This window comes from Falco biarmicus, chromosome 15, assembly GCF_023638135.1.
Source record: "Falco biarmicus isolate bFalBia1 chromosome 15, bFalBia1.pri, whole genome shotgun sequence".
Taxonomy (NCBI): domain Eukaryota; kingdom Metazoa; phylum Chordata; class Aves; order Falconiformes; family Falconidae; genus Falco; species Falco biarmicus.
In genome coordinates this window covers 21,852,903-21,866,609 of record NC_079302.1, presented here as the reverse complement: position 1 = coordinate 21,866,609, position 13,707 = coordinate 21,852,903, and the positions used below count along the sequence as shown (strand labels likewise).

The following is a 13,707-nucleotide window of genomic DNA, read 5'->3' as shown; positions in this document are numbered from 1 at the left end:
CACCCCAACAGCCGGCGAGCCCGGGCTTGCAGCCACCTGCCGAGCTGTGGTCCCTGCCCGCCACGGCACGGGGCCGGGGGCAGGCGGGGAGGGTGGCCACAGGGCTTCCAGCGAGCTCGTGGGAGGCGCGTGTGAGCCACAGGGCGTGCTTGGGCTGCAGGACATGGGCCTGCATGTCCTACTGGCCATGCAAGCTGCATGGGTGTGCATGAGCTGGAGGACATGTGAGCTGTGCAGGGGCATGGGAGCTGCGGGACACGCAGGAGCTGCAGGACATACAAGCTGCATGAGTGTGGACGAGCTGCGGGGCACGGGCAAGCTGCGTGGAGGCGCGTGGCCCGTGTGCACACAAGCCGCACAGAGCGGTGCAAGCTGCGCGGCCGCTCGAGGGGCACGGGGCTGCGTGTGCCTGGGGCAGGGGGAGTGCAGGGTGCCCCGTGGGTGCGCAGGGCTTGCGTGGGTGCAAGGCGCTGAGGGAAGGCACGCCGGGGCAGCCAGGCAGCCACGTGGGCGCGGGCATGAGTGGGCGGCGGGCAAGCCTGCGTGAGAACCGCGGGGCTGGTGAGCGAGCGGCGCTTGGCAAGGCCTGTGGCCCCCGCCGTGGCATTCCCTCTTGGCCACGCTGGCCCTCGGGGGTTACCTTTGGGCCACGCCAGAGCGCGGCGGTGGAGTTGAGGCTAGATTGCAAAGATGTGCCCTTCCCCCAAAAGTGGGGCTCATTTTGCTCCCTGGGAGTCACCACTGCTGTTCCCCGGCACCGGCCCCTGCTCGGAGGCAGTTCCCCTTGCATCCCTGGCAGAAGGGGAAACTGAGGCATGGCCAAGGGCGGGAGATATCCGGCGGTGGGGGCTGCGGTCATACCCACAAACCGCAGCCGCCCTGGCAGGCACGGTTGATGGGCTGTGGTTTCCTCTTGCTGGTGACAGCAGTGACAGTAGTGACAGCACAGGGGCTGAGCCCCATGGGCAGACCAGGGACGAGCTCCAAGCTCCCCGGCCCCTCTCCCACCAGCACAGCTGATCCCATGGGCTCACGGTGTGTTTGTGTGTTTGCTTCGGACACCCTGAGCCCAGTGAGGGCCGGCCCGCTCGGCAGCGAGGGTCTCTCCTGGGACCCCCGGGGCATCCCCAGGGCAGGTCTGTCACCAGCAGCTTCAGGCAGGCGCCCAAGGGCCGCAGGCTCCCTGCTTTGGTTCTTAAAAGCAGCAGGGGTTTTATTTTTCCCCCTCCCCGTGGCGATGCTCAGATCAAAGCATCCCCTGTTGATACCTGATCCAGGCCATTTTCGGTGCATTGGAGCCAAAATTGCTGCTCGCATCTACTGAGCGCCCTGAGCTGGCAACGGCACCCACAACCCCCGGCTTCCGCAGCCAAGCGCCCGGGGGGTGACAGGCACCAGCAGGTCTCCCTTTGGCTTCTCCCACCTCTAACAGCAAGAAATGCCAAAAAGAGGATCAGAAGTGGAGTGTTACGGGGGCCCTCCGGAGCTGGGGGTGCTCAGAGCCGGATCGGCTGGTCGGAGCATCCCGGTGCTGCTGGCGGTGGGGTATGGTGAGAGCCCCACTGATCCCACACCCTGGTTCTTCACCAGCTCCGGAGGACACAGGGCTGGGCATTTTGGGATGGATGCTGCTTGGGATGCAGGTTGCCCCAGCAACGGTTGCTATGGAAAACCCTTTGGCGGCAAAATCTCCAGCCGTATTCATGTGTCCATCATTGTCTTTGGTAGAGTCCCTGGTGTCCGGCGCACCAGGCACGGCCGGCTCCGCACCAGGCAGGCTGCCGCTGCGGCTGTGGGGAGCTGCCTGTGCCGGCCCGGCTCTTCCCGGCTTCTCCCGCTGGGTCCTGCTGTGGGGAGGTGTTGGAAGACCCCAAAGCCCATGGCGGGCATGCATGGAACTGGGAGAGCAGGCTGTGCCATGCCATGTCGCATTAATTGGCTAATGGCCAATTAGCACCCTGTTGGCCCAGCCATGCCCCAAACGTTGGCTGGGATGCGTTTTGGGGAACCCACACCAGGGCATAGCTCTGGGACAGTGGCACGTCCCAGGGAAGGGATGGTGCTGGGACATTTGTAGGGCTGGAACTGTCCCCGCTGGGAGCGGTGGCTCCGGACAGGGCTGCCTGCTCCTGCCCGCAGCACCTGCCCGCAGCCCCACCAGGTCCGTGCTTCGGCAAGCCGCCTCCCGCCTCCTGGAGCGGCAATAGGATTACATGGGACTGAGTCTCCTAGCAATGAACGGAGAAATAAATCCTATAAGGCAGGATGGGATTTATTAGACTTCAATATTCTGGAAATAATGAGGACATTTCTCTTGGCTTGTGATATCATGGGACCCAACAGGATGACAACAAGGATTTATCCCCACGCCTTTCCGTGGCGCTGGGTCGGTTATTAGCTGTGGAGCGGAGATGGAAGGGGAGACCGCTCGCCTTGCCAGAGAGCAGGATGGCGGGGCACCCCCTCATCCCCAGGAAAGCCGAGGCGGAGCGCAGGCCTCGGGCTGCCCGAACAGTGGTGGCTCTGTTCATCTCCCCATTCATCCCCCGGCGAGGGCTGGCGCTGATCCTCGCCCCCGGCCAGGGCTCACTGCTGGGAGTGGGCGGCTGTGCCACCGCCGGAGCTTCAAATGCCAGTGGCAGCACCCGCCAGCGCCGGGATGCCCCGCGGTGGGGACCCTGGCTCAGAGACCCATGAGCCACCCCGTTGCTTCCTAAGTCCTGAACCCTCCGCAGCCAGAGACCCCACAGCGCTGCCCGATGGAACATCGCTAAGAGGAAAAGAGCAGGGAGAGGCTGAAAACAGCAGCCTGGAGGAGAGGACGGGTTGCGCCCAGCACCACCTCCTGGGCACCAGCCCTTCCCAGCCCCCTCCCCATGGGGAACTGCTGCCCCGGCTGCGGGGTGATGCCTCCCGGGGCCAGCCCCGCGCTCTGCTCCCTCCTGCTGCCAGCCGCAGCACCACATGCCATCACGCTTTGCCCATGGTGGCTTGGCCATCCCCAGATCCCACCATGGTCCATGGGACAGCCTGGCAGGATGCACCCCCGGGCAGCCAGCTCTCAGCCTGCTCCCATGCTGGGAGCCGGACATTTATTCCCACATCCCTATCACCAAAGCGGCTTTAAAGGCATGCCGTTACCTCCCCAGACCGTGCCGAGCGGCAAGCCCACGGGCACAGCCTGGACGCAGCCGGTTTTGCTGTGGCTCTGGAGCGTGGCGGCGGCAGCAGAAGCCCCGACCATCGGGGCAGGCAGACACAATCGCTGCCTTGTCTGGGGCCCGGCTGCACAAGAGGCTCCTTCAGGCGGCTGGGGAAGGGGGAGCTCCCCGGGGCAAGGTGATGCTCGGGCCACGAGTGACTCCTTGCAGGGCCAAAATTTTCCCAAGCAAATGCCCTAGGTGGGTCCTGACCCACAGAGGACACGTGAAGCATCCTGGAGAAGATGGCTCAAGGTGGGAATGACTCGAAAGAAGGACCCACACCTCCTGGGAGCTTTGCTCCTGCCAGAAAGCTCAGGGCTGGGGGGGTGCTGAGGGCTGCTGGGTGCTGGGGCCACCCCGCCTTCGTGGGAAGGCGGCTGGGCAATGGAAATAGCAAGCAGAGTGGGGTTTGGACTTTTTTTTTTTTTTTTTTTCCTTTCTAAGCAGCCAAGCTGTGTTTTCTGGAGACCTGTAAATCACTCCTCGTCTTCAGGAAAGAGAGGCGAGGAATACATGATCCAACCGAGCAAAAACGCGGGACACTTGGGATTTCGCACGGAGGAAGCCAGGAATCAGCCCCAAGGCTGGAGGCTGCCTCCCGGCCGTCGTGCCGAGCCAGTCCCGGCTTGCCAGGCTGGGAGCTGGCACCGCAGCCCCGCACCCTCCGGCCGAGCCGGACACTCGGGGAGCCCAGCGCAGCGGGGAGCCCAGGCCCTCGGCCACCGCTGCTACACCGCACTTTTCCAGCAGGTCAGGTTGCTTCCAAGATTTCAAAATTTTCCACATTTGCTCAGCTGAAGGGAAGGAAAAATCCCAGAGAAGAGAGGCTGGAGAGTTTGTGGAGTGCAGAGCCGGAGCTGGCAGGTGGGATCCGTACTGGGGGTCACCGATTTTCCCAGTTTACCAGTGCACCGGTGGAGGCTGTGCTGGCCAGATCCCACTAACACCGTTAGCACTAAACCCTAAGCCACTCCCAAGGCACCCAGGGCCCGATGCTGCTGCAGGGCTCTCCCTGGACACAGCCTTAAAGGCTTGTAGGAGCAGGGCTGGGCTTGGTGCCTCCAGCCTTTTGGATCTCCAGAGGTTCCCGTGCTGCATCTCTGTTCAGCTCTTGCTTGAGAGCAGAATTATCTTCCATTTCTAACCTACTTTTTCGCCCCAAAACACTTCCGAGCTGCTGGAGCAGAACGCGCCACCAACCACAGCTGCCTCGGCAGCCCGACGCGGTGGGCAGCACCCAGCAGCAGCTGGGACACCCACGCCGCGGCAAAGGTTTCGGTTGGCAGCCCCCAGGGAGCCAGCCACCACGGGACCCAGCCTGCGCGGGGTGACACGACCCCTTCCCACCTCTGCCCGGTGTGCCAGGCCCCAGGACCGCAGCCAGGAGGGCATATTGGGCACAGAGGATCCCCAGCACCCCCGCCACCCCTCCTCAGCCCCAGCAAAGCGCGGCACAAGGCAAACGGTTTCCCCAGCTGCCTGGCCCAGTGCTGCCAGTGGCCCCAGCCCTTGCCACCCTGCCTGCGCTGCCCTGGCCGAGCTGCTGCCGTGCCTCTCGCTGCCAGCGAGGATCAGCTTAAAAACAAGGGCTGCGGTGGGGGCCGAGAGGAGAGAGGGGGCCAAGGACGTCCTGCTGCCCCAGCCGGAGCAGGAGCAGCCCAGGGAGCCCAGCAGCGCCCGCCTCACCCCGCAGCTCGCCCCGAGCTCCAGCCCCGGCTGCCAGCCAGGAGTCCTGAGCTGAAACCTCCCCACAGCGGTGCCCTGGACAGGGACTCCAGTTGTTTTTGCAACCAAAAGCAAAGCAGCAACTGGCTTGGAAGCATTTGGAGAGGAAAACATATCATCACCCCTGTTGTTTTGTTTCTGTCCAATTTCAGGCTCGTTTAAGCAGGTCCATAACAGCTGATCCTGTACATAACAGGGCGCCAAAGGCTGCAGCTCCCCCGAGCACGTGGTGTTTTGTTCTCATCTATCCCGCAACGCGGCCACAGAGCAAGGGCTGACTCAGCAGCAGACACGTGAGTCCAAAGCCGAGACCGCGCTCAGAGCCGCGGGCAAGGGACCGGCGGCAGCACCACAGCGAGGATGGGGCTCGTGCCGCTTTCCCCCCAGCACAGCACCAGCACGGGCTGCCCCACCGAGTGGGCTCAGAGCATCCCATGGGGAAAAGCCAGCGTGCACGTCTGCTCCGAGGACGTGCACGGGCCAAACATTGGGAGCTGCCAAACTCAGCCAGCGCCAGACCAGAAGGGGTGGCCGAGATGACGGCGTGTTGCTGGCCTCCAGCTCCGGCCACTCGCTCCACACCCCGGTGCCTCAGTCTGCCCTCCGCAGCGGCTTCACCGGCTGAACGTCCCCGCATGGCCGTGCCTTGGGTGGGTGTACTTACTCCTGCAGCTACAGCGGGACTACGTTATCCCCATCACCCCCCAGTTCTGGCTTTATTCCCACTGCCAGCCCCCGTACTGCGGAGGGAAAGCAATCCAAGCACTCGCTCCGACCCTCAGGCTGCTCTCAAGGCAGACACCAGGCACCTGAGCAGGGATTTTCATGATCACAGACACTCCTTACAGTATGTGGCGCTTAATTTCTTTGTCCTCTGCTTCCTGCACAAACCACGCAGCCAGCACGCAAGTGTCGGAATGGAACACTTTATTCACATCAATGTTTAGATCCTGGCCCGTCCTGCCTGCTGCAGCTGCTCCCACCTTCTTGACAGCATGAGCAAGAAAAGATTTCTTCATCAGCTTGCTTAACCCCCCCCTCCAGCATCATCAGACCCCACAAACAAGTACAGACAGTTGAGCTTTGTCCGGACAAGAGCACAGCACGGAGGGGCAGGGAGTGCTGCAGGGCTGGCAGAGCCGGGAGAAGGGCTCCAGCTCACAGCCTGCGCACGCACAGCAGCCGTGAAACCTTCCCGCAGCTCCGCTCTCACCACCAAATACACCAATCCAGGTTTATCCAAGGCTCCAGCATCCTCCCGTTGCCAGAAGCATCCAGGGTTGGCAAAGGATGGGTGCCACCATCTCTTCTCCTTGGAAAGCTGCCTGCCAGAATCACACCGGTTGCTTCTGTCACCTGCTGGGCCATTTAACCCTTAAAGTGCGCCCTGCCCACTGACAAATACCCTCCCCAAACTATTACAGTAAAAGGAAAAACCTGTATGTACGTTGAGACATACAGGCTGAGTCTTGGGTAGAGAACGGTTTCTGTGCTTGGTGGTCCGGCGGTGGCTGGCAGCCCCCAGCCAGCACTGGGGCACAGAAGGGAGCAGGATCCCCTGCGGCCACCCCCGGCACATCAGGGCTTCATCCTGCTCAGTCTGATGTCGCGTTCGATTTCGAACTGCCTGTGATCCACACGCTCCAGGAATGCTTTCCTCTCGATGTACCTGCAGAGAGGCAGAGGCTGTAAGCAGTGCCCGCAGCGGCCAGCGCTCCCCCCAGCCCGGGGCAAAGCCGACCCCGAGGGACAAGCAGGGAGAAAGGCATGGCCTGCCTCCCTCCCTCTCTCTCCATGCACTGAACACCTATGGACACCAAAGCTGCTCCGTGGCCTGCTGGGTGTCTCCTGGGCTCCCTGTAGGCTGCAGACAGGGGCTGGCTGCTCCTGGTTTTGCTCTTCTCTTACAGCTGGGAGATGTCCTTCACAAACCACCCCTGGATGGGCTCAGGGCAGGTCCTGGGCAGGAGAGGCAGCCCTGATGCTCCTCCCTGGCTGCCCAGGTGACCCTGCCCACGCACCCCTCAGCAAAGAAAGCATCTCAAACCCAACCACAGCAGCACCATCCGCAACGCAAGCTGATAACAGGCACAGGGAGCATTAGGGATGCAAAGAGCATCACCCAGCAAGCCTGCAGCAATGCAGGGATTCAGGCCAGGGGTTTCCCAGCCACAGACCAGCTCCTAACCACCACCGAGTATTTACTTCTCCCTCTCAGGGAGGCACCTGAGCGCTACAAGGAAGAAGGCAAGCACGCCTGCGCCTGAAAAAGCACCTTGCTGCTCATTAATGGCATGCAGCTGAATTTTAATGTATTTTGCTGCAAGCCCTTGCCACAGATAGCCTGGGGCTGTGCTACTAATTAACCTACAGAGGGAGTGAAATTGCAATTCAAAACAGGAGCTGTAATTGAATCATCACAATTGTTTTGCATTTGTTCCAGGGCGGCAAACACACGGCTGTCATGACAAGGTCATTATGCTCAGCACCGGGTGGGAGATGCCCCAGCCACTGCCTTTGGCTTCTCCCTGCCGGTCACTGCTTCTCCTGCACCACAGCTGGTGCCTGCTAACCAGAGGAGCCCATTGCTTGAAAGCAAGACCGAAGGCTGCAGGAAAGATGAGGGTCAAGAGGCTCTGTGAGTTTTCCAGGCTCCTGGGGCACGAAGGTGCCCAAGACCCAGCTGCATGGGAGGGTGGAAGCCCCCTCCCACCACCAGCAGCAGTCCCTCTAGGACAGAGTGGCTCCGCTGCCTTTGGTGACAAGGTCTCTGCTTTCCGTTACAGCTATCGAACCGGTGCTGAATGTGGTCCCGGCACTAGGGTGCCTTTGCCCTTGCTGCGAGGGACTGCCCTGACACTCCTGCCCACCCAGTCAATGGAAATTAATTAATCCAAATTCATTTCAGCGAGTGATTCCTCCCAAGTGGCTGAACGACCCGCAGAACCCTGGTGCCACCCCATTCCCATCGCAGCCTGAGCCCGTCTCACACTGACACAACTGGGTCAGCTCATCTCTCAGGAGCAGGGGCCCGGCGTGGCGTAACGCAGACGATGCCCCGGCCATGAGGAGGTATTTTTCTGGACCCCTACCCTTGCCATCGGAGGAGGGCTGGGCACGGAGGCCCCCTCCCCAGGCCGGCTCAGGAAAGCGGGCAGGGGAGTGCCGCTTCCCTTCATCCCTGCAAGCAGGGAGGTGACCCGCTCCCGGGGCCGGGCTCGGGGAGGCCACAGGAAGGAAGTCGGGGGGGGTCACGCTGGATATTGCAGTGTGTCATATTGCTGGGCGTGTGGTTTTCCTCCCCCGCCGCTGTTAAACACCAACCGCAACCACGGCCGGGAAGGCAAGGGACAGGGGTTATGCTGGTAACCCGCGAACACCCCGACTGCTTGGGCAGCGACAGCCCGAGCTACTGGATTTGAAGCTCCTTTGGCCTCTCTGTGACTGCCTTCTCCCAACCCCAGCCTGGGGTTGGTGCCTTCCTCCTCCTCCTCCTCCTCCGCCATGGCTGCTTGCCTCTCCAGTGGGCAGGGACTGGCTCCTGGGGGATCGATATGGATCATGAACCAGGAATGTGGTCTCAGGGCCACAGGCAGTAGCTCTGCATGGGGAAGGAACCACGGCGCGTTACCCGGTGGCCGTTGTCCTTGGCTGGCCACGGTAAAGCACCGCAGGGGCCAGAACCGAGCCGGCGAGGCACTACCTGTGCACGCACCGGAGTTTATGGGGCAGGCAGCCTGGAAACGAGCCCAGCCGGCCTGTCCTGCACGCACACGGCGGCTGGAGGTGCTGATGGACACGAGCAGGGAAGCAGCAGGGCTGCAGGGTCGGCGCAAGGCCCCCTGCACCCCAAACTCTGTGCCTGAGCCGTGGCTCCGTCTCTGGTTCCCAGCGTGCAGCCAACAGCACGGCGCTGCCCAACGGCAGTGCAAAGTGCACGAGTGAGCCGCGCACACCGCCCCGTGCTTGTCTGAACAACCTTTGCTACCTGAATCAATACCTGCCTGTAAATGATCAGCCTGCGTGGCAACGGGGCAGCTGTGATCCGCAGCGGAGGAAGGTAACTTTGTTGGGAGAAGAGGTTGTCTCTGCTAATGAGGGCAGCTGCAGACTGCTCTGGGGAGTGTTTCATCAGCGCTGCCTGTCCCCTGACAGTCACCACCAGTCACCCGGGGCAGGCCCAGCACCCAGAGCAGGGCTGCTCCCCCGCTGGGCCTGCCCTACAAAGGCGGCCCAATTAAGAGGCCGCTACACATTTCCATTTACAAAGCACATCAGTGAGACCAACAGCAAAGGGGATGGCTGCCTCCGCTCCTTACTTCAGCCCCTCCTGTCAAATCCAGGACAGGCCCTCAGGACCTGACACAACCAGGCTGCGCAAGCCCAGATCCTGCTGCTGGGGAAATGCGAATCACCGGCTGGGGCCAGTGATGCAAGGGCAGAAAATCAGAGGCAAGGGTGGCCACAGGCAGGGGGTAGCACGCAGCCCCTCTGCCTTGGGATTCCCGGGGCCAGGCTGCGGCTGGCTGATAACCGGCATCAGTAGCAGAAAGATGCCGCAGCCCCGTTGCTCAGCTGGCCGCCGGCGTGCTGGCCGAGCATGTGCCGCTGCTGGAGAACGGGAGGTTCGAGGCACGAGGAGCTCTGGGCTGTGAACAGCAGCTTCTGCAAGGTTACTGTGAAGAAGAAATTGCGCCTGCCTTCCGTTCTGAACAAAAAGAAATGCCTCCTGCCTTCCTCGAGACATGCACGCACCACCTCTGTAGTGCGCAGGCACGTGTGGCATTGGGCAAACACCTCCAGGAGCAGGCTGTGGCTTTCCTCGTCAAGCAGACCTTGGCAATTACAAAGCAGGACACATGGGGATCAGAGGTTCTTAACGCCCGCCTGCACCAGGGATAAAGGCAGCACCTTGCTCCCCCCTGCCCGGGTTGAAGGGTTAACAACCGCTCACGACAATTTTCATAGAGATGTGTAAATGATTGCTCATTGAAGGGTGAGCAGAGCCTACATTATTAAAGGGGAAGAGACAGCTGCAGAAGGGACAACAGGCTCCTGCAAAGTGACCTGACGCCGGCAGCAGCTGTGTCTGCACGCTCTGCCCCGCGAGGAGGCCGGCTGCTCTCTAACGGTGCAGCACACTTCACTCCACGGGCGTTTACAGGTAGCCTGCAAGCAGAAATGCAGGTGCTCCTCCCCTCTCCCTTCCTTCACCTTGAAGGTGGAAGTCATTCACAGTGAGCACGTACTTAGTTGATCCCCTGGCACCACATGCCCGACTAGCACAAGCAGATTTGTGAGGAGTGTCTGCAGTTATCATGGCATCATGTTTCTCATTCGTTTAATGACAAAAACCGCTTGCCAATAGCCCAGTGGATTTTCTAGCCTGAGATGTGACAGGCAGCAAAACCCAAAGCTGTCCAAGCTTACAGATGCTCTTAAAATTGCTGCTCTGCTTTGCTGATCTTTTTTTTTTGGTGCTGATTCCTTCTTCAGCTTTCAAGGACCATTACGTTAGCATCTCTGAAAAGGTCTGCCAGGCGTGAAGAGCAAGCTGTCCTGCTTGTATGGGGTGGGAAAGGAAACTGCACTGGCCAAGAAAGGTTGACACAAGGTTTGAACAAGTAAGAGATGCCACAGAACGCTCACGCAGGGCAGCCTGGCCTGTCTGGGATGTGTACAGTCCAGCTGAGAGTGATGGACCCTGATTCAGGCTGATCCCACTGGCTGGGGAAAGAGACAGTGTGTCCCAGCAACCGGCAGGAGATGGTCTGGGTTTTGACAGTGGAGCAGTGAAGAGCAGAGCAGTGAAGGCCCAAAGCTGTTACCACACTTCGCAGCCACTCAGGACATCTGTGGAGGGCAAATTCTCACTCCACAGCCATCGGAACAAGCCAGCCAGGTGCCACAGACAGAAACAGGACCCTTCCTTGGGGCCGGGTTCTCCCAAAGCAGCCTGCAGCTCCTGATGGGGCTTCACTGGAGAAGCTCACCCTCCTCCTCCTCCTCCGTCTCAGACAGAGCCTAGTACACAGCCTGGCACTGCCTCCAGGCTTGGGCCATTTCAGTGGAGAGACCTTGTGTACGGGGCCCTGACCGTAGCATTTGCCACGCTGCAGACAGCATCGTCAGTGACCTGGTGCATGTGTGCTCTGCCACGCCTGTACGTGATGGGAATTGCTCAGCTCCTTGGATTTCAGGGGTCTCGGAGGAACACCTGCCCCCCACCAGCATCCCTACTGAATTGCTCTACTTGTTCAAGGGCAAGTGTCCAGGAACAAATCAGCGCAGATCTGATGGAGAAGGGGTGTTGTGGAAGGGTGCAAGACCAAACTGAAAAAACACAGCAGTTATAAAATACCTATTTGAAATACAAAATCCCAATCTGTTGGAATGCAGAAGCTCTTGCGTTTTTCCTGCAGAGTAAAAGAACAGCTTACAATAAAAATACATTTTACGAGCTGTCCACTAAGCCGGTTACGTTTTCCCAGAGCTTAGCAAAGCACTTGTAGTGGAAACGCCGCTTCTGATCTCATTATCCTTCCCTGCAGTGCATGTTATTAACTTTCTGTCTTATTTACAGCATCGCCATTTACTTTTATGATACTTCCATTAACTTCATTGGAGTGAACATTGCTTGATGCACACAATCAACGCCCAGTGCTGCCATAATCTTTAACGCACCTTGCCAGCTGTTCTGGGTTTGCATACATCTTTTTGCAAGAGCAGGGAGGACAGATGCAGCTGGAACACTGCATTTGAAGAATGGAATAAAAAACATGCCTCCCAGTTTAAGACTTTTTTAAAAACAAAACAAAACAGGGCAAAGGCAATCGTGTTTCCTTGTGGGGGTGTTGCACTGGACTGGTTCACCCTGCATCTGTGCCACTAGCAGGAGAGATGACAAAGCACAGCCAGACTCTACTTCAGCTGGACTTGAAGAACTCATGAGGTTGTTAGTAGAGAGCGACAGGTGCCTGCATAACTTACCTATCTCCCTGTGACAGCCAGAGCAGCTACTGGCTTTAGGTATCCTTAGAATAAATCCTGAAAAAATCCCACAGGTTTGTTGAATTCTCTCCGTAATAAGCGATGGGGTTCCTACATGCATAGAAAGTGGTGGGAAATGCTGTACTACTATTAGTTGAAGTCCCTCTTACCCGTCTTTCCCTCGGTTATGGATCGCTAGCTCCTCCACAATCCCCTCCTCCTCCTTGAAGTTCTCCCAGTCCAGTTTAGACTTCTCCAGTGTGCTCATCTTCTGCTTTTTGGAGCCAATCTTCCCCAGAAGGCTGCTCATACCACTTGGCCTCTTCACCCTGACAGAGATGAAGGAGCAAATGTTACTTAAATGCAGGGAGACAGCAATTAAAAACAGGGCTGAGAAACGTCACCCAGAAGAGTGGTGGCCTTGATGATGGTGAGCCAGTGCTGCTAAACAGATGGCCACCAACTTCAGGCAGCCTGCAGGCGGCAAGGTCATGCTTCCTGCAGATCCTGCTCTCGGTTCCCCTGGAAGCAGCAGAGTTCATTACACACATATCTCAAGTGCTCGCTTTTTGTGAAAGGGCTTTTTCATTTATCTTCTTAGGAGAACAGAAAGCTTTCAGGCCAAAAGAGATCATTAAATCATCTAGTTTGACCCCTTGTATACACCAGGCCAAGCCATTCCACTGATCACCTCTGTGCTAAGCCCGGTTCTTTGTCTTCAGTTTAAAGTGTTTTCTGGATGGGATCCAGCCTCATTGCGTCACCAGCACTGACAACACATCTAGGAATTAACCATTTCATTGGTATTAACACGTCTGTTCTCAACTTGATTTTGTCTAGCTTTAGGTTCTGGTTGCTGCTGCTTATTCTAAATCTAAGAGTATTTTGGTGCAGGTCTCATTAGTAACGTACTCATACACCATAATGAACCTACATCTGAATATATTTTTTTTGACAGCTAGAGCTCTTTACACCTCTCATCGAAATGCATTTTGTCCCAGCCCGCACGTGATTTCTAAGGTTTTGTCTCCCTGCTTATGTTTCAACGCTCTTTGAAGATGGGGGTGCCAGAACAACATGTAACCCACACCCTTCTACTCATCACAGATCTGTTTCTGTTCAAGGATTGCTTAAATCCCGTTAGTTACACCATCACACAACATGTCGAGTCCCAGTGCGCTTGCACTGTGACCCCACACCATCTCCCAAGCCCCTGCTTAGCAGGAAGACCACCTTGGTCCTTCATCTCCTTGTTCTCAGAGGACTGAAATCCCACCCGCGTGGCAGGGCCCCCGGATCTCCCCTCTACGCTGGGAAATGCACACACAGGGACTCGGGTCAGCCGGGTTGCCCTCGGAGGAAGACAATTCTCGGGGCTGGGAACCCATAAAACAAACTCGTATTAACCCTTCTTAAACCCCCCCCCAGGAGAGGGGGGGTGAACAGCATCCCATTGAACTCGGTGTTTACACACATTCCAGAGATAACTTCAGGTCTGCAGGGCCTTCGCCTCTGCAAGAAGCTGGAGAGGAAATGATTCTCGTTCCTGAGAGATGGAGGAATTTGGGGAGGGGGGGCCGAGGAAGGCAGCCAGGTGAGCGTGGCAGATTGCTCTCCCTCGGTACTCTCCAAGCACGGTCCTGCCCAAGGGGTAGCTGTTCTTGGGAATGTATCCAAAGCTGTCCTTATCGGATCATTAGTGTGGTTTATGCTTCCATAATTTGCAAGCCTCTAAAGGAAAATAATTCCGCAGTTTATATGGAATTAAATCAAAGAAAATGACATCTTT

At 58.3% G+C, this 13,707-nt stretch overlaps 1 protein-coding gene across 2 annotated transcripts in view; it reads right to left on the bottom strand.

Moving 5' to 3' along the window:
- Window positions 1–5,840: 5,840 nt before the first annotated feature.
- CFDP1 (craniofacial development protein 1) overlaps window positions 5,841–13,707 on the bottom strand; it is a 66,768-nt gene continuing 58,901 nt past the window's right edge. Inside the window, exons 6-7 of one of the 2 annotated variants that reach the window (XM_056360641.1) lie at window positions 12,089–12,247; window positions 5,841–6,597 (exon numbers count right to left, since the gene is read on the bottom strand). In XM_056360641.1, coding sequence (XP_056216616.1) covers window positions 6,507–6,597; window positions 12,089–12,247 — 250 coding nt within the window. In that variant the 3' untranslated portion in view covers window positions 5,841–6,506. Of the gene's footprint in view, window positions 6,598–12,088; window positions 12,248–13,707 lie in introns of those variants that run through there. The other variant, XM_056360644.1, reaches the window with a different exon arrangement.